Source organism: Heloderma suspectum, chromosome 3 (assembly GCF_057233095.1).
Source record: "Heloderma suspectum isolate Gila_16-S chromosome 3, 16-S_ref, whole genome shotgun sequence".
Classification (NCBI taxonomy): Eukaryota; Metazoa; Chordata; class Lepidosauria; order Squamata; family Helodermatidae; genus Heloderma; species Heloderma suspectum.
Window position 1 is genome coordinate 325652790 of NC_139460.1, and position 20504 is coordinate 325673293.

General features: G+C 50.7%; 1 protein-coding gene across 1 annotated transcript in view; it reads right to left on the reverse strand.

Annotated features, from left to right (window-relative positions):
* ZDHHC19 (zDHHC palmitoyltransferase 19) overlaps positions 1-20401 on the reverse strand; it is a 29801-nt gene extending 9400 nt beyond the window's left edge. The window contains exons 1-7 of the mRNA XM_084845720.1: positions 20326-20401; positions 19098-19341; positions 11844-11965; positions 5834-5961; positions 3075-3247; positions 2054-2162; positions 382-452 (exon numbers count right to left, since the gene is read on the reverse strand). Of these exons, the coding sequence (XP_084701846.1) occupies positions 382-452; positions 2054-2162; positions 3075-3247; positions 5834-5961; positions 11844-11965; positions 19098-19341; positions 20326-20401 (923 nt within the window). The remainder of the gene's footprint in view (positions 1-381; positions 453-2053; positions 2163-3074; positions 3248-5833; positions 5962-11843; positions 11966-19097; positions 19342-20325) is intronic.
* Positions 20402-20504: the final 103 nt, after the last annotated feature.

Genomic DNA, 20504 nt, shown 5'->3' on the forward strand with positions numbered 1-20504 from the left:
TGGGGCTGGGCCCACATACCCCAAATACCAGCATATTTTAGCTTAAAGCTTTTACTGCCGGTAACTCTTAGGAGAAGCTTTTCACCTTTTAGGACAGGAAAACAGCACAAAAGCCAGCAAACCAGCAAGTGATTGGGGGTCAAGGCATGGCCATCTGGGGAACCTTGGAGGGCTGGATTTGGCCCCGGGGCCTGGGATTCTGCAGCCCTAGCCCAGCATTCTGTTCACAGAGTGGCCAACCAGCTGCCTGTGGGAAGCCCACAAAGAGGACATGGGTGCAAAAGTATTATATGGTCTACCAACTAAGATTTTCATGGAGTAGCATCCCTAATACTCAGAATGACAATAATCTCCAAGGAAGGATTTGTTCAAATCACTCACTTTGCTCCCTGCTGCTTGCAGAAAGTGAAGTAGCGCCGGTCCCAGGCAGAAAGCTGGCTGGAGGAGGGAGCCTGCGGAAAGAGGCATGGAGGGGTGAAGATGCATGGGTTTATTTCTAAGACATATTAGGAAAGAGGGTGATATACAATAAAAACACAAATAGAATCCCAAACCCATATCAATGAATCAAAAGCAGCATAATAAAACAATTGGTTAAAAGAAGTAGAGGCTAAAATAACTGGCATCGCACAACAAGATCTAAAATTATCACAAAGATAAAATGACTTAAAGGCATGAACATGGCAGAAATATACAAAGGATTAATAGACCTGAAAGAATAAAAAGCTCTTCACCTGATGTCAAAAAGATAACAAAGTAGTTCCAGATACTGAGCCCCAAGCCGTGAAGGGCTTCATAGGCTAATGCCCGTGCTCTGCATTGTGCCCGTAAACAAAGTGCCAGCCAGTGAAGATGATACAATACTGACATAATATTATTATGTGTTTGGGGTCAGTCTATATTACCTCCAGAGGTCCCTTACCATTCAGTGCTGCTGTGCACAAAGAGCCTGAGGATTTCCCCCAATGCAGTGTTTCGGGCAGGTTACCCAAAGGTTATCCTGAATGGGCAACCTTTGTTCTCCAAGGCCTGAGGGGGTAGGAGGAAATGGATCTGGGGGAAGGCTGAATCTAAGACAAAAGGAGAGCAATTTTTGACTGGCACAGAAGATCTCTGGGCCGGAGAGGAAGCAGAGATGGCTTGAAGTGTCAGGGTGGAAACTGAGCCCAGGGAGCCCCAGAGCAGTTCTGATTCTGAGGAGGAACAGCCATCCGTGGGAGTGGAGCCAGCTCACCCCTCACAAGCTCAGCACCTGGCAGAGATTCCTCCTGCCGGCATTCCAGAGATAGATAGTGACCCTGGCAGTGAGGGAGTGCGGGAGGGGGGCTTCTTAGACGCTCGATGCAGACGCAGGGAGTGATGAGCGATGGAGGGCGTGGAAAGGAGGTGTAGCGCCCGTTTGGCGCGCAAGCAACAGCCGCCTCCTGTGGACCCAAGGGAAAGAGGGAGGATCTCTCCCTAGCCCATAAGTTCTGGGTCTTCAAATGACTCTCTTTCAAACGGGGATCAACTGCCTGCCTGAAGCGTAGTCCACGCTGCTGTTTCTTTGCTTTAGCCGCTGGTGATTAGCATCTGAAAGAGTCATTAAGCTGTAATGGGATTAAAGCTTTGAAAATAATTCCCTTTCGTCTGTGTCTTGAGTTGGCTATTGGAATCTACTGAGAGAGGCCACCAAGGCATTCCTGACATGGAGTGGTGATGTGGCAGGCCTTCATCCTGCGCACAGGGTAAATGCACCTTTATAAAAGAAACACCACAGGTCTCCGGGGCCCTCCTTCCAGGAAACCGAAGCCTGCGTAAGTGCTGAAGCCCCTGCAAGCTCTCCCCTCTCAGGACTGGGGGCAGGGGCGTGACGATATGATCTGATCGATATGATCGCAACACCCCATCCCAGTCAGCACCGTCGCAGCCGTATCTTATATTTCATCTGATCTTATGTATCTTACATCTTATACGAACTGTCGTCTCCAGGGCCAGGCCTTCTTCAGGGGTTCTCCCTCCTGCACATACGCCCCCACTGCACCCACAGGCCCCCCCCCCCGCCAGCTGGTACCTGGGGCTGTTTGCACCTGTGTTGAGCTGCCAAGATGTTGCTGATCTGGTTGCACAGCAGGATGAGCAGAGGAAGCAGGTAGAAGGCGGCAGGGATGGTCACCAGCACGCTGGGAGCAGGAGAGCCAGTCAAGGGGCGGAACGCCAGGAGAGCGACAGAGGTGCAGGCCTGGTTAGGGGGCCTTCAGTCCTGGCGCTCAGCAGGGTGGGGAGGGGGCAGAGACAGAAGGGAAGAAGCTGGAGGGACGGGGGGGGGGGTCTGCGGCTATCTCTGGAAGTCTGTACTTACTGTGCAAAATGCCAGTTTTGACAATACTTGCCTATTTCCACAAGCACAACGGGGGTCATGGAGGGTGGCCACTTATGCACAGCAAAACAAAAGAGGACATGCAGCACCCAAAAAAGAGGACAAAAGGGGGCTCCAATTTACATAGCGTTTGCATATGCAATGTTATAGGTATAGATGCAGATTTAGAAACAATAACTTACTTAAATAGAAGACATCTCCACCACAGTGGAGAAGACTGTTGTCCAGTGTGAAGCATGGATGGGCAGCTTGAAGGCCCCGGCTCTGCTCTCCCTCCCTGTGGTTCACTGACCTTAAGCCAGACTTGGACAGGACAGCCCATCGAACAGAGCAAGGACCTTCAAATAGAGGACTGTCCTATGTCAGCTTTCCAAAACAGAGGACCATCCTCTGTAAACCAGGACACACCTGGCCACCCTATGCAGCTTATTGCTTTCTTAGGCCAACGGTCCAGACTGGTTGCCTGGTGAGAGGTATTGATTAGGAATAGGTTAGAGGTACCCAATATTTCTGGGCCCGTGGCATTTAAAAATAAAGTTATGGGGTGCAATCACAAAGTGGCTGCTATGCAGGGGTGGCTTGTCACAAAAGGGCTGTTGTGGGGATGGCCAGTCACAAAATATTGGGGAACACGCACACACACGTGCACACACACAGAGCTGGAACCAGAGTGGGAGGAGCTTTGCTGTTGTGCACCCTGACCCGTGAAGGATACGTGCAAATCTTCTCCACGCTGAAAGCCTGCTGGGCGTTGAGCGCCATGTAGACCAGGCAGGAAGCCAGCACAGCCAGGTCGTAGCCGCTCAGGAAGACCACGAAGAGGATGAAGAAGCGGAGGTTGTGGCAGCCGATGCAGTTGTTAATCCACATGCAGTGATGGTCAAATTCCTGCGGCGGGGGGGGCGGAGAGTTATGGAACGGGCCCCTGGCGGGCGCAACATCCCAGGCCCCCAGGCCAGGCCGCACGGCGCCGGCGCCCTTCCGACTCGTGACATTTTGCCATGTTGGGCCTCCTGAACGGGCCCCCGGATTAGGTACAGCTGAATTGGAGGAGGGCCCACAGTGTAGCCAATGGCCATGCTGGCTGAGGAGGATGGGATGCGCAGTCCAACACATCTGGAAAGTAGCGGGTTGGGGAAGGACGGCAAAATGGACAGGGGAGACGGACTCCACCTCCCCGTTGCTGTTGAGACCCATTCTGGGTGCTGCGCCTCATTCACAGGATTTGACTGGGGGGGGGGACATCACCGTCTCGCACTTGTGACCCCCTTGTGTGTTTCCCCACTGCCTCTTCCGTCTTTTTTTTCCTCCCACAAAAAAATCCACCGAGGAGGAAAGTCCGGGACAGATGCAGTGGCAGCGCAAGGACAAGGAGCCTTTGGCAGGGAAGCGCCCGTCTCCTGCCCTCTCTGGGAGCATCTGCTGCTGCTCCTCCCCAGCTGTCTACTTGCTCACCTGTCCTCTTCCTCCCGATGGGGGCGGGGGGCGGGGGGGGGAAGAGAATGAGGAGCAGAAGGGGAGGCGCCCTGGAAGCCGCCTTGCGCTGAGTCAGAGCCTTGGCCCCTCTAGCCCAGTGTGGTTGTCGCTGACTGGCAGCAACGGCTCTCCAGGTTGCAGGCAGGATTCTTTCCTAGCCCTATTTGGAGATGCCGGGAACGGAACCCAGGCCCTTCTGCATGCAAAGCAGGGGCTCCACCACGGAGCTATGGATCCCCCCCCCAGCCTGAGCAGCAGCAGCAGGGGCTCCGATTGGCCGTGAGCCCCCTGCTGGCCTGACAGGTGCCCCTTACCATGCTGACCACTCACACCGGCCTTGATTGGTGGGACACAGCAGCCATTAAGGGGCCAGCCAGGCCTTCCAGCCTGACGCCACTGTGGAATGCGCCATTCCGTTACAGCCACCTGCCTCGGTGGAGCCCGGCGGAGCCCCACTTTTGCTGGCCCGAGCGTGCGTGCAAGGAGAGCTGAGTAACCCCAGCACGGGTTTGGGACTGGGATGGCAAGAGCGATTGGACTGGGGGGGGGCAGGGCAGAAGTGAGGCTACTTTGGGCCTTGCTGTGGCCTGCCTGTGTGCTTTCTTCTGCGCCCCATGTTTGCTCAGGCCTCCACACGTGTAAGAGATGATTAGATTGCAAAAACATCCTGAATGTCCTGTGTTCTCTCTCTCACAGAGGAAACTGGCCACGTTGCTGCTGCACGAGGAAAGGCGAGCGTGAAATGTTATATGTCGCGTTATGCGCAGTGGTGCAGGGGAGCCAGGGCTCGCAGGGTTGAAGCCCCTGGACGGTGTGATTAGCAGGAATTATGGCATCATCTGCCATCAGACTTCCCTGCTCCCTCAGTACTTAGCTGCAGTCCTAAGGGTTTTCCATGTACTGTTGTGAGTTATCCCTGTTGGGATGCCAAGTCTTTTGGGCCAGCTTGGTCTGGAACTGGGCAATTAAGACCCATTAGTGTTACAAAAGACCTACTCCTGCTGGACATTAAAACTGTTAGTATTGGTTTGTTGACTTTGAGATAAAGACCCGGTTCACACCTCAGGAGAAGCCACTGTGCGTGAATTTCCCGGCAGGGTTTCTCGTCGCAGTGGCCATTTTGAATGTTTGGGGCATGGCACAGGTGTGCTATGGCTTCTCATTACTTGCGAACCCAGGGAGGGCGGGTTGTTGGGGTGGTGGACAAACCACCCGCAGCCCTAAAACAGCCCATGGGTTCTGGGTGGCTTGTCAACCACCCCAACAACCCACCCTCTCTGGGCTCGCACGTAATGAGAAGCTGTGGCGGCAGGGGCTTGGACTGCCAACCTTGTGCCTGCGGACGCCACAACCCACTGTGGCTAATGGGCCATGGTGGGCTGTGGTATTCATGCGAGCCAGGTCAAAATGTTTCTCCCTGGTGAGGGGGAAAAAACTGCCCCAGAATCTTGGGCTGGTAGTCTTATAGTGTTTGGGGACATGTTGTATCCCTCTCTTTCCCTCTCTCATGCAATCTCAAGTTTTTCCAGCCAAAGTCCAACATGCTCACCACCACACTGCCCTTTGCCAGCGCGCTAACCGATGACTGTCCGCCGATCCTAATAAATGGGGTATTACTCTATGTTTGGCTGCTGTTTGGTCTACACACAGAGAAGAACATAGGAACATAGGAAGCTGCCTTATAGTGAGTCAGAACCTTGGCCCATCCAGCCTAGCCCAGTATTGTCGACACCGACTGGCAGCGATGGCTCTCAAGGGTTTCAGGCAGAATTCTTTCCTTGCCCTACCTGGAGAAGCTGGGGATCAAACCTGGGACCTCCTGCATGAAAAGCAGCTGCTCTATCACACTGAGCAATGGTCCCTCCATATTGGGACTCCCCTTGAGGGCATGGCTCTGCGGACTGGCATGGTGAGCGCCTGCACTTCAAAATGTACCACTATACCACAGGTTATAACGTATACGTATGTATTGCCTTGAGTGGCCACGTCATACTTTACCTCCACACAGGTATTGCACCAGGAGCAGTGGAAGGTATGTGGCAAACAGTACAGCTGGCATTTGTTGCACCAGTGCTGGTTGAGATCGTTCATGGTCACAGCCTGGTTCACCAGCTCTTCTTCGATGCCTGGTGGTGGAAGGGAACACAGGGGAGGAGTGAGTAGAAGATGGTGGGTTCAGCCACATCCACACGGTTGGAGCCACAAAGATGGGCGGTGTGGATCTGGCGTTAAAACATGGGTGGCCCGCCTGCAGCAGCAACCCTGCCATGACCAAAGGCTGCAACGTTTGTGGCTTCTTTGCTTAGAAAAAAGGGCAGTAAGAGGGGATGTGATAGAGGTGTACAAAATGGTGCCTGGTGTGGAGAAACGGAGAGGGAGACGTTTTTCTCCCTCTCTCATAATACTAGGTCCCAATGGGGTCATTCCACGAAGCTGATTGATGGGAGACTCAGGACAGATAAAAGGAAGGACTTATTCACACAGTGCATAGTTCAACTAAGGGATTCGCTACCCCGTGGTGTAGTGATGGCCATCAGTTTGGACGGCTATGAAGCGGGATTAGACCAATTAATGGAAGATAAAACGATCAATGGCCACAAGTATTGCTGGCTAAATATTGTACCGCTAGTATTGGCGGCAGTATGCCTATGTACACCAGTTGCTGGGGAATATGGGTGAGAGGGTGCTGTTGCACTCATGCCCTGCTTGTAGGCTTCCCATTGGGGTGTCTGGTTGGCCACTGAGGAACAGAATGGAGGCCTAGAAAGGCCAGTCCTCTTCACTTTAAGACCCGAGGACTACTGGCAGTTCCCAATCACCTCAAGTGTGGCAAGTGTCACTCACACTTGTTTGCTTGTTTGCAGTAACTGCTCACCCTCAGCAGGGGCTTTCTAGCGTTGCCTTGCTGTTTGCTTTAGCGTGGGCAGCTGCTGTGATCTGGGCTACTGGAGAAAGCGTCAGGGGTGGGACACTGGGAGACCTGCGCTGGTTTGGGGGACAGGAGAACGCAGGAGCAATCAGGATTGATTCTGACCGCAGGGAGGTAGTTAGCAGCTCAGATTCAGAAGAGGAGCAGCCAGAACTGGGGGAGGCATTTTCACAAGCCAGTTCAGATATGGGCAGGCGTGCTTCTCTGGTTACCAACTCCCAGATGGCTGGGCATGAAGCTTCCTCCTTGCCCCCCTCTGTGAGAAGCAGCGAGCAGGAGGAGGAGGGGCTTGGGGACTGTGGCCCAAGAGACGTGAGGCAGCAGCGCAGAGCTAAGAGGGAAACATCAGGGGCGGAGTGCGGGCGGTCGATCCATTAGCAATGTGTGAGAGGCAACACAGGGAAGCATCACACGAGGGGCGGGACCTCCCTCCCTAAGTCAGCCTAGCCAGACAGCCGCCCTTTCAAACTGCGGGCAACTTTCGGTGATCCCATTTGAAACCCCTGGAGGCATTCCTTTGCAGCCAGAGAGTCTTCAAGGATTTGCATCTGTAATGAACCTGTGAATAATGAATTAAAAGGGCGAGACTGAAGCCACTCTATTTGTGTGTGTGAGAATGCTGAAGGATAGAGGGAGCCAAGGGATTTGTGACAGGCTCTCTCTCTCTCTCTTATCACATTCACTCATGCTTGTTTGCTTGTTTGCAGTTAACTGCTCACTCTCAGCAGGGGCTTTCTAGCATTGCCTTGCTGTTTGCTTTAGCATGGGCAGCTGCTGTGATCTGGGCTACTGGAGAAAGCGTCAGGGGTGGGGCTCTGGGAGACCTGCGCTGGTTTGGGGGACAGGAGAACGCAGGAGCAATCAGCCAATTAGGTGTGGTGGAGAATGGGGTCTACGAGGCAAAGAGCAACTTGAATGGCTAGCTGCCAAGAGAGCAATGCAGACTTTGCTTGGGAGATTTTGCAGCATGGAGTAGAGCAGACACTCCCTCAGCGATGAGAAAAAGATCCATCCCAATCCGAGGACCAAGGGAGCCTGTCAGAATTTGCCTGCTTGGTGACTGACTCATAAGGCCTTTCTTGGATGAATCATAGAATAGTAGGGTTGGAAGGGGCCTACCAGGGCATGGAGTCTAACCCCCTGCTCAATGCAGGAATCCAAGTCAGAGCATCCCTGACAGATGGCTGTCCAGCCTCATCCTGAATGCCTCCAGTGTGGGAGAGCCCACCACCGCCCTAGGTCATTGGCTCCACTGTCATGTTGCTCTAACAGTCAGGAAGGTTTTCCTGATGTTCAGCCAGAATCTGGCTGCCTGTAACTTGAGCCCATTATTCCGTGTCCTGCACTCTGGGATGATGGAGAAGAGATCCTGGCCTTCTTCTCTGTGACAACCTTTCAAGTACTTGAAGAGCACAATCAGGTCTCCCCTCAGTCTTCTCTTCTCAAGGCTAAACATGCCCTGTTCTTTCAGTCTCTCTTCATAGGGCTTTGTTTCCTGGGACTCCCTGATCATCTTTGTTGCCCTCCTCTGAACCCTCTCCAGCTTGTCTGCATCCTTCTTAAAGGGTGGTGCCCAGAACTGGACACAGTACTCCAGATGAGGCCTAACTAGTGCTGAGTAGAGGGGAACTAGTACTTCCCGGGATTTGGAAGCTATGCTTCTATTAATGCAGCCCAAAAAAGCATTGGCCTTTTTTGCAGCCACATCACATTGTTGGCTCATATTCAGCTTGTGATCGACAACAATTCCAAGATCCCTCTTGCTTGTAGTGTTGTTGAGCCACGTATCCCCCATCTTGTAACTGTGCATTTGGTTTCTTTTTCCTAGGTGCAGAACTTGGCATTTATCCCTATCAAATGTAATTGTTGTTTTCTGCCTAGCGCTCCAGTCTATCAAGATCACTTTGAATTTTGTTTCTGTCTTCCAAAGTATTTGCTATCCCACCCAATTTTGGGTCATCTGCAAATCTGATCAGCATTCCCTGCACCTCCTCCTCCAAGTCCTTAATAAAAATGTCAAAGAGCCCTGGGCCATGGACTGAGCCCTGCGGTACCCCGCTCATTACCTCTCCCCAGGTTGAGAAGATCCCATTGATGAGCACTCTTTGAGTCTGAGTCTGTAGCCAACTGTGGATCCACCGGATCATTGTTTCGTCTAGCCCACTTTGAGCTAGTTTGCTCATCAGGATATCATGGGGCACTTTGTCGAAAGCTTTGCTGAAGTCAAGGTATATGATGTCTACAGCATTCCCACGGTCCACAAGGGAGGTTTGTTGTTGTTGTTTATTCGTTCAGTCGCTTCCGACTCTTCGTGACTTCATGGACCAACCCACACCAGAGCTTCCTGTCGGCCGTCGCCACCCCCAGCTCCCCCAAGGTTGAGTCCATCACCTCCAGAATATCATCCACCCATCTTGCCCTTGGTCGGCCCCTCTTCCTTTTGCCTTCCACTTTCCCTAGCATCAGCATCTTCTCCAGGGTATCCTGTCTTCTCATTATGTGGCCAAAGTACTTCAGTTTTGCCTTTAATATCCTTCCCTCAAGTGAGCAGTCTGGCTTTATTTCCTGGAGTATGGACTGGTTTGATCTTCTTGCAGTCCAAGGCACTCTCACAATTTTCCTCCAGCACCACAGTTCAAAAGCATCTATCTTCCTTCGCTCAGCCTTCCTTATGGTCCAGCTCTCGCAGCCATAGGTTACTATGGCGAATGCCATTGCTTTAACTATGCGGACCTTTGTTGTCAGTGTGATGTCTCTGCTCTTCACTATTTTATCAGGATTTGTCATTTGCTCTCCTCCCAAGAAGTAAACGACTTCTGATTTCCTGGCTGCAGTCAGCGTCTGCAGTAATCTTTGCGCCTAGAAAGACAAAGTCTGTCACTGCCTCCACGTTTTCTCCCTCTATTTGCCAGTTATCAATCAAGCTGGTTGCCATAATCTTGGTTTTTTTTGAGGTTTAACTGCAACCCAGCTTTTGCACTTTCTTCTTTCACCTTCGTCATGAGGTTCCTCAGCTCCTCCTCGCTTTCAGCCATCAAAGTGGTACCATCTGCATATCTGTGATTGTTAATGTTTCTTCCAGCAATTTTAACTCCAGCCTTGGCTTCATCAAGCCCAGCATGTTGCATAATGTGTTCTGCGTACAGGTTGAATAGGTAGGGTGAGAGTATACAACCCTGCCGTACTCCTTTCCCAATCTTAAACCAGTCCGTTGATCCGTGGTCTGTTCTTACTGTTGCTACTTGGTCGTTATACAGATTCCTCAGGAGGCAGACAAGATGACTTGGTATCCCCATACCACCAAGAACTTGCCACAGTTTGTGATGATCCACACAGTCAAAGGCTTTAGAATAGTCAATAAAACAGAAATAGATGTTTTTCTGAAACTCCCGGGCTTTCTCCATTATCCAGCGGATATTGGCAATTTGGTCTCTAGTTCCTCTGCCTTTTCTAAATCCAGCTTGTACTTCTGGCAATTCTCGTTCCATGAATTGCTGGAGTCTGCCTTGCAAGATCTTGAGCATTACCTTACTGGCATGTGAAATAAGTGCCACTGTTCGATAGTTTGAACATTCTTTGGTGCTTCCCTTTTTGGTATGGGGATATAAGTTGATTTTTTCCAATTTGTTGGCCATTCTTGTGTTTTCCAAATTTGCTGGCATATGGCATGCATCACCTTGACAGCATCATCTTGCAAGATTTTAAACAGTTCAGCTGGGATACCGTCATCTCCTGCTGCCTTGTTATTAGCAATGCTTCTTAAGGCCCATTCAACCTCACTCTTCAGGACGTCTGGCTCTAGCTCACTGACCACACCGTCAAATCTATCCCCGATATTATTATCCTTCCTGTACAGGTCTTCCGTACATTCTTGCCACCTTTTCTTGATCTCTTCTGCTTCTGTTAGGTCCTTGCCATCTTTGTTTTTGATCATACCCATTTTTGTCTGGAATTTACCTCCAATGTTTCTAATTTTCTGGAAGAGGCCTCTTGTCCTTCCTATTCTATTATCTTCAAGGGAGGTTACTTGATCAAAAAATGAGATCAGATTCGTCTGGCAGGATTTGTTCTTGACAAATCCATGTTGGCTTCGAGTAATCGCTGCATTGTTTTCAAGGTGCTTACAGATGGAATGTGTAGTAAAGAGTCCCCAGACTCTTTACTACATGACATGAAGGAGGATGTGTAGTAAAGAGTCCCCAGAAGGCATCCAGCCATGTCTGGAGCACAGCATTGCCACTTGACCGGAGGGAGAGGAGAGGTCCCCACGGCCTGGGAAAAGGCCCCTAAGTGGCCTCAGTGGTGGTGCCTGGGGCTAAGGTGGCTTCCGCTGAACAATAGTGAAGATCGCCGAGATGGGCCTTTGGTCTGACCAGCACGACTCCTGTTATTATCTTATAAGTGGTGGTCAGGACCAATCTGTATCGGTGAGCATCTATACCTGAATCTTGACCTTCCATCTTAGCATCTTTGCGGTCTGTGGCAGAAGCAGCAAGAGGAGATGCTGCTCTGTTGTCCTGAGCGAGGCAGAACGGGCGGGCCCTGCTATATATACCAGGCCCAGCCAATCCGGAGGATGCATATTGCCTGCCAATCGCAGGGGGGGAAGTTGCACTGCCCTCTGGTGGCTGAAGGAGGCTCTGAAGTTGGAGCACGCGAAGTTCATGGTCCCTGGTTAGGCTCGGCTCAGGGCCATCATAGAGGAGATGTTGAAGATCCTTTGATCAGATCTCCCAGATCTTTTGGGGTGTAATCCTATGCATGTTTAGGTGGGGAAAAAAAGTCCTACTACTCCCAGCATGCCCCAGCCAGCATGCCCCAGCCAGCCATGGCTGGGGCATGCTGGGAGTCGTAGGACTTTTTTCTGTCTAAACATGGATAGGATTGTGTCCTTTTCCAAGAAGCCATGTATGGGGGATGGATTGGACTCGGAGTTGTGATTTCATATTTGACTTGTGGCATCACTTGCCAAAAATGTTGGCTGCCACTGCATTAAAAAAAAATAAATCTATTCATGGCCCAAGGATATTTGAGAGGTACGCCGGGCAGTTGCAGAGGGGAGGCAGCCATCCATCTTACCTTTGTGGAGAATTCCTGTGTCTGTGAAACTGGTGAGCAGGAAGTAGAGAATGGTTGGGATGAAGAGATGGCCGCAGATGACGGGAAAGGCCCAGGACACGTGGAGGGCGAGCCAGCTGCAGCTGAAAGACAGCAAAAGGAGTTGGCACCAGACTGTGGTTTCAGGCCGCAGAAGGGACTAGCCTTCAGAAGAAGATGTCATAGCTTGCTGGATCAAATAATTACTTTATTTTTAGGGACTTGACCCTGTTTTTCCGTTTAAAAGAAAGTTCCCAAAGGGGGTTACAAAAGTAAAATGGATTTATTTATAATGTATTTATTTAAAAGACGTTTGACCTGCCTTTCAGGGCACATTGTAAACAAGCAAACAAAAAAACAAAAAAACAGCACAGTATAAAACATTGACAATGGTTCTTTTTTTTACAACTATTATTGACGCACACTAGCAAAATCAACAAATAACTATCAGTTAAATGGCATCCTAAAAGCCCTTTGGAATAGATGTGTTTTTGCTGCCAGTTGAAAAGTGAAGAGAGTGAATGGAGCCAGGCAGAACTTCTTCAGAAGGACAACGTTACACAATCTTGGTGCCACAACAGAAAAGGCCCCGCTCCTCATTTCCATCTGCCACACCTCTGAAGACAAAGAAGCATGAAGCAGAGTTTCCCATGTTGATCTTAACATTCGAACTGCCCAGATAGCTTTGGCTATTTGGGTGGTATATTGGGGAAAATAAATAAGTATAAATAAAAATTCGAGCATGTTCATTTGTGATTAGATGGTCCTTAAGGTAACCTGGTTCCAGCTTGAACCTGTTGCCACGACTTGAACCTGTTGCCACGACTTACGGAAAGGTAAAAAAGAGGCAGCTGAGACCCATGAGGGTGCTGAAATGAAAAGAGGCAAAGAGACTGGAAGTGAGAGAGTGACATCCATCTTGGCTGGAGCCCATGTCTCGAGGAGAGGGCTCAGGAAAGCCGTTGGAGCAGTCCGTAGGCCCGGCCTGGATGGAACCACACTCAACCGGTTGCCACGGTGATGCTATGACATGGCTGGAGGTGGTGGAGAAAGGCGGGGGGGGGGTCTCTTCCGCTGCAGTACATTGCCATGGCGGCTGCAGAGAATGAGCCCAAGGTGCAAAGGATGCTGGGGGTTGACCTCACACGGTCCGATTTATCAGGGGCATCCCACGTGTGAATTCAGCCTTGCACACTCCCAGGCAAGACGCACCACCTAGTCTTGTTTTCATAAGAGCAGCGAAGGACGGGCTTATGGTTATTATGATGAGAGCCGATGTGTGATGTAGTGGTGACGGTGTTGGATTGTGACCCAGGAGATCTGGGTTCCAGTCCCCACTCAGCCGTGAAGCTCACCGGGTGACTTTAGGCCAGTCACTGAACTCTCAGCCTCCCCTACCTCACAGGGTTGTTGCGAGGATACAGTGGAAAGGAGGAGGGCCATGTCAGCCGCCCTGGGTTCCTTGCAAGAGGAAAAAATGGTAGATGTGATAATAATAATGTGACGTAACAACAACAACAATAGCAGATGTGTGTGTGTGTGTGTGTCTCTGTCTGTAAGCACCATAGTACCAAGACCCTGAAAACTAGACACCTGAAACTTGGCATGTATACTAAGAGGTCCTAGGGGTGCCATGGAGTTATTTTGTTTTTTTTTAATGCATGAAGGGCACCATCCTGCGCATGTCTAGACAGAAAAAAGTCCCACAACTCCCAGCGTGCCCCAGCCCGCATGGCTGGCTGGGGGCATGCTGGGAATTAGAGGGCTTTTTCCGATCTAGATGTGCGCAGGATGGTGCCCCAAAAGATCTGAGAGATCTGATCACGGATCTTCAACATCTCCTCTACGATGGCCCTGAGTCTACCCTAACCAGGGACCACGGTGCACTCCGGCTTCAGAGCCTTCTTCAGGCCCCAGAGGGCAGCGCAACATCCACTCCCCATGCTGGCGGGGGAGTGCTGGGAGCTGTACGACTTTTTCCAGTCTAAATGTGCATTGGATTGCACCCTAAGTGGCCTGGTCCATGAAGCTTATGCCATAATAAATCTGCTAGTCTTTAAGATGCCATAAGACCCTTGGTTGTTTTCCCGTTTGGGGTTGACTTGCGGGGGGTGGGGTGGGGGCAATGTCTAAATTTGCCCCTGAACCTGCCAGTTCCACCCAACAATGGCCATCTCCCCCGTCTGTACAAAAGCATAGCTGGTTATTCGGTTTCAGCTCAAGATCATCAGTGCTACGGAACAATAAATGCTCAGTCGTTCCTCAAAGAAGGAGGGCAAATATTGCAGCCCTGCCCTGGGGGCGGCGGGGGGGGGATATCTTAAAATGGTGCCCTTCTCTCTGCTCTTCACCAAGCAGCGGGAGGACTGCAGTGATCAGAAAGACGATTCTCTGGCCCAGCCTTCTCCAACCCCGTGCTCTCTGGATGTCTGAGACTACAACCCTCAGCATTCCTGACCCTTGGCCATGCCGGCTGGGGCTGATAGGTGTTGAGGCCTTACTGCTGGTGTTTGGCCGGTACCTATTTAGTTTCCCCTCTTGTTTTTGTATATTTATTCATTATTATTTTAATCCCTCCCATCCTCCTGGTCAAAATGACCTTGTGAGGCAGGCTGAGCGAGGATGTGATGGGCCACAGGTGAGCTTCAGTGGGATTTTAAGCTTCCAGGGTCTCCCAGATCCAACTCAGGCATTCTAACCATTACACCACACTGTCTCCCCCCAACTTCACTTTTTAGAAAACGTATTCACCCACCCTTCCTCCATGAAACACAGGGCAGAGTATGTGGTTGCCCCCATCCATTTAATCCTCATGACAACCCTATGAGGTAGGATGCTATGAGAGAATAACTGGTCCAAATTCAACCAGTGGGCTCCTTGGTTGGGGGGGGGCGGGATTTGAACCTGGGTCCTCCCCAGTTCTAGTCCAACGTCTCCGCAATCAGAATTCTCGCTGCATGCATAGAGGTCTCCCTCCCTCCCTCCCTCTGTTTCTATTTTTTGTTTATTTTTGCAGTTCGAAGAGTAAACAGGCGTTGTTACAGTTACAGACATGGAGGATGTCTGCGTGCATCTTTCTTGGAAAGTTTTAAAGAGATTCATACATATGCAAAGTGTGTGGGGGCAGGGAAGAGTTAGAACTGGAAAGTATGTGCAGACACAGGATGCAGTTCATTCTCTGTGACCTGATGAAGAGGTCTGTGAAACCCTAGAGGCTTGCATACTCCTAATACACAACTCATTTGATCCAGTGAAATATCCTGTCAACTATTTTATTTTCCCTATCTTTCGGGGGCCAACACAACACAATGCCTGTCTACTAATATATCACAGCCCAGCCTCCCCAACTGGGCACCCCCCAGATGTGTTGGACCACAATTCCCAGCATTCCCAGCTAGCATGGCTGGAGGTTGCTCCTTTTGTCCTGAGCCTTGTGGTGTGGTTTGTACAGCACCTTGTGCTTTGAGTGTTGGGGCTGCTGCAGGGGCTACTGCAGCCGATCTAGCACTCGTTTAGGCTTGGCTAGGTTTGTGCGGGGTTGTGGGTTCGAAGCCCAAGTCCCTCTGGCTGAGCAGGAGCATGGTTTGTGCCTGAGAAAAACTGATCAGGGCCCCCTATTGCTCAGGGGCAAAGTGCCTGCTGCAGTGCCCGGGGCCAGTCTCCGGATAAGAGGGTCTTGAGTGGCAGTGGTGAGAAAGGCCTGGAGCTCCTGATGCTGCTGCCTGCTGTGGATGAGCCTGGACTAGATGGCTGTCTAGCGAAAAATAGCTAGGCAGGAGGGTGCGGAGGGAACGATCCCCCCCCCCCCCGTGCCTCTCCTGCCTTGCTTTGGATAGGCGGTCGCCTCAGAGTTCGGAGGCAGCCGCCTATCTAGTTAGGATTGAGCCCTTAGAAGCCTAGACAGAGTAGTAGAAGATCCTGGGAACTCAACAGCACTAATGCAGAAGAGTGTTATATTCAAGAAGCATCAGGAATGCCAAGAAAACTTTATTTGGAGTGAGGGATAAAAAAAAAAAACAAGCCTAGGAACAAATGAACAAAGTACAGCTGCCTTAAGAATGTCATGTCGTATATTTTATGGCATCACTGTCCTTATCATATCATTGACAGCTTCACATGACTCATCCTAGAATGATTTCCTTCATCTTAGAAACACTGGTGAGCACTCTCCGGAGCTGTCTTCCCCAACCTGGAGCCCTCCAGATGTTTCGGACTGCAACCCCAGCATTCCGGACCATTGGCCATGCCTCCCTGGAGGTGCCGTCCAAAACATCTGACGGGCACGAGGTTGGGGAAGGCCGCTCTAGAGAGCAGCAGTGGAGTCTGTGGGGAGGGTCTTTAGCCGTGGAAGGAGCAATGAGTGGGCTGGATCAGGTTTTAAGGTTCCAGAGGAGCCTGGACGACTCACTTTACTTTTCACACTGGAATCAGCCACTTTTTGTATCGGGCAACAATACCACTTTTGCATGGCTTGAATTTTGAACTACAGCAGTGCTCTTTTGGAACGGCATACTTTTCCTTGAACTGTGCATATGGTTGCACATCTTTTAAAAGCCGTGATAGCATCAGAGAACAAGCCTACCTTTTCTGGCAGATCTGGTGGTGACTGAGGTGCAACAAGGCCTGGTCACCAGGTCTACCAAAGTAGGTAGATCTCGCCTGAGAAATGTGTATGCCAGGTCTGCCCCTCTGTTGTTTCTCAGTGGGTAGACTTGGTGTCCAGACAACGTCTTTCCACCCACAGCTGAAACCCTCAGTGCTTTCCATGACTGTCTTTGGGCCAAAGGCCATTATGGGGTCGAAGGGCATGGTTAATACTAGGGTAGGGGTAGGGTGACCTGCTCAGCTTGCAGCCCACTGCTAGGCTCTGCTCTACAGGAAACACACAGTTGGGTCAGGTACCTTCACAAGAGGTTTCTTTATTTCTAGAATACACGAGAAAACACCAATTTCTGTGCAGCTGCGTGGCACACTGTCTCAGCTCCAGGGCCAACGCTAAGCAAGAGATGGGGAGAGGTTCCACTCAGGCCTCCTGCAAGAGCTAAAATTGGCAGGTTCTCTTAAAGCTATATATCTCACAACAACCCATTTTAACCCTTGAGAAATTGCACTGCTTCTACAATCCATTTCACAGCCCAATCTGCACTTCCCTAGAGCACCAACAACACTTGACTACATTGTAGAGTTGCCATACACTGCTCTAACACACCCTTGCTCCGCAAAATCGGAATAACAACTCTGGGCTGCTTGGCCGGACTTGCCTTCTCAGCCACAGCCCTGCCTCCTGCAATATGGGTATAATAAAGATGAACTTTATCTGCGCATATTGTCAAGGTAATTATTTAAATGTTTATAAACTCAGGAAAACAAATATTAAAAAGACTTGAGGTAGAAAGAACACAAACTCCTATGTTTGCTGCTACCTTTTGTTTTCTGGTAGACACACTGCTGCCCAAACCCAGCTACAGGATACTCCTGGATTTCTAAGGATGCAACCCTATGCAGGTTTAGACAGAAAAAAGTCCTACAGCTGCTATGCTGTCTGGGGAATGCTGGGAGTTGTAGGACTTTTTTCCGTCTAAACCTGCATAGGGTTGTGCCCTAAATTGTTTTTATGAGGCTGCAGTTACTTCCTAACAGGGAAGACCCCCCAAAAGGCTTAACACACCCAGAAGAGTTAACACACCCGAACAGTGGGTGTGTTAATCATTGCTGCGACTTCATGCATTGTCTGAAAACACTAAGGCTGGTATACCGTTATCATAACTATTGGTACACATGACACCAATGGGCACCAATGTTATGATAACAGTATGATAATGGTATAACTGCTATGTGTGGATTCAGCCTGAAAGGTGGGAGCCAGCTAGTTTCTCACAAAACGAATAAGCAGAATAGTGGCATCACATTTTGCCTCATATCCTGGGTACTACAAGGGCTAGAGGCTTGCTTTTTTTTTTTCAATGAAAGCTGGGAATCTGGATATTATGGCTCACCTCCAGGGGGTCAATTGTCCCACCTTACCCCTTCCTGTGGATGCCCATGAGCATGGGGGTGCCATCACACAAGGCTTTTATTGTGCACGGGTCACTCACGGAAATTTGTGGGTCCCTTTCACGATGTTGTCAACCTCCAGGGCACATCCAGTGGTATTCCTGGGTTATTCCATGTTAAAAAGATCCGAAGACAATGTGATATTTGAATATCCTGGATTCTCCCTACTGTGTACATTCAGTGTTGCGCCATTCAACAGCCACTAGACGGCTCTGTTTCATTGAGATCAATGGAACACTGAAAATTAAAAACTTCCCCTCTCAGTGATCGCTGTATGGGAGCCTGTGGTAAACGTGGAAAGGCTCCACAGTGGTAGGACTGCAGGCTGTTTCTTTCATGTAGAGATGCCCTGGATGAAATTTGGAATGACTGTCCTCATAATGTGACCGCTGGCCATCTCTCCCTTTCCCTTAGGTTCTCTTTTAACGCTTTCCCAGCCTTTGCGGGTTTTAAGGGTTTATGGTGCTTTTACATACCAGCCTTAACAGCCCCATCCCATGCATGTTTAGGGGTGTGTGGGGTGTTAAATCACAAAGAACTAGGGTACGTAAGGAAAGCATCTTCCCTTGCGATTCTCCGACTGGCAGGGATTGTCCTTTCAAGCAACCCCCCCCCCTCAAATGGGTGATGCTCTCCCCCCATCTCACCTCACCTGTGGGCTGGAAAACAACTCATCAGTTCACTTTAAATTAAAGCGAACTCATCCAGGGGCCCTTCCAGGTGGAACAGGATGGGAAGTCGGTGGTTTCCATAGGCACGGCCAGGGAGGGATGCTTTACAAGGCAGGCGCTCCCACATCAACGTAACAACAAACCCAAGGCCTAACAGGCTGTGGTGCTGCCTTGCTGGGCCTGCCAGAAAGCTGGCCTCGCTGCCTCTTCCAGGCCCACATGCTGCCATTTGCATTGCAGCCGCTCTCAGCTGAGCTCGATGGCATCCCTGCTCCCACCCACGGGTTTAGTTTGCTGACCTCCCTGGTGGGAAACTGGAGAACACAGACAGCCCAGGCAGCCGGCGTGCTCAGCACAAGGCGCTGTGGCCTCTCTCAGAGATGAGCTACTTTGGTGTGGAGGAACCTGGTCGTGCGCTGCCTGCTACGATCCCCTCGCCTTACGAGAAGGCGCTCCCACAGCACCGGTTAAATTCAAGAGCATCCCCCGCTCCCGCATTTAATTTACTGACCTCCTGTCCTGTCCCAAGCTTTGCCTGCATGGCTGGAAACGAAAGTAGAGATAGACGGGGCAGGCGCAGCATGAACACCGCTGTGCCGCTCTCAGAATGATGTCATCACTGGAATCTGGGGGGGGGGGCAGGGGGCACTTGCCCCCCCCTGCCCCTATCTGCAGATGCCCACGGTTTCGCTCCCTCTCCGCTGGTAGGCAAAAAGATCTTTTTATGCAGGCAGGCCTTTGGTGTGTAAGCAGGCCTGTTGGGTTGGATGCTGTTTTTATTCCGTTATTGTTATGTTTCGAATTGTGTTTTAATGCATTTGTTTCATTATTGTTCTAATCCAGTTTTATTTGTGATTGTAAGCCACCCAGAGTGCCATTTTTCTTGGTAGAAAGGTGGGGTACGAAAGAAAGAAAGAAATTCTTAGCAAGAATGAATTGAAGTGTAATTTTCACCCTTCCTCACTAGGGATGGCTGGAAAGCTTACCTGCCGTTCCGAGGGGGAAGGTCCGCAGGGGTGGAGGCGATCTGTTCCTCCCCCTCGGAATCCTCTTTGGCTGGCTCCACTCCGCAGCAATTCCGTGGAGCCGCCAGCCGGCTCCAAAGTCCCAGCAATACGGCCGCCATGGCTGTATCGCTGGGGTAGGCAGGGTGAGTCTCCGGATGCAAATGGCATCCGGGATGCCATTTGCGGCTGTAAAGGCCTTAGTTTAAGGTAAATGCAGCCGTAAATGGCTTAAACTAAGGCTTTTACAGCCGCAAATGGCATGCTGGACGCCATTTGCGTCCATGGTTTTCATTAACGTGATAGGCTATGCAAATATTTGCATAGCCTATCACATTAATGAAAACCATGGCCGCAAATGGCATCCTGGACGCCATTTGGGTCCTCAGTCAATCCGTGCAGCCAGCGATACGGCCATGGCGGCCATATTGCTGGGGCTTTGGAGCCAGTGGCAGAGAGGATCTGCCAGCGAGGACTTCGCCCTGCCGGACAAGGTAGGAGATCCGATCCTCCATGGACTTTGGGGGGCCGGATTCTACTGGGGTCCGTGGAGGATCTCTCCAACATCCCTATACCTCACTCGTCAAATTCGGCAGCTATTCCAAGCATGGAGAGGACCGTGGTGTCCCTGCCTATAGCTGTTGAAGATGAGGAGCCTGCCAGAAAAAAAGAAGTGCCATTGTGCCAACTGCAGTTCAACACAACCAACATGGCAGAATACACCCAGACTCCTACCCAGACTTTTAAGTGCAAAGCACTCAGAGCCCCGGGCCACAATGGACAAATCTGTCAGGGCTGCTGTCTTCCACATTCAGCCTTTTAAAAACTCTTTCTGCCTGGCTGATGAACAAAGATGTGAATGTTGTGTAAGTTCCTGTCAAGAACTGAACTGAACCCGATCCTCACCTGTCCCT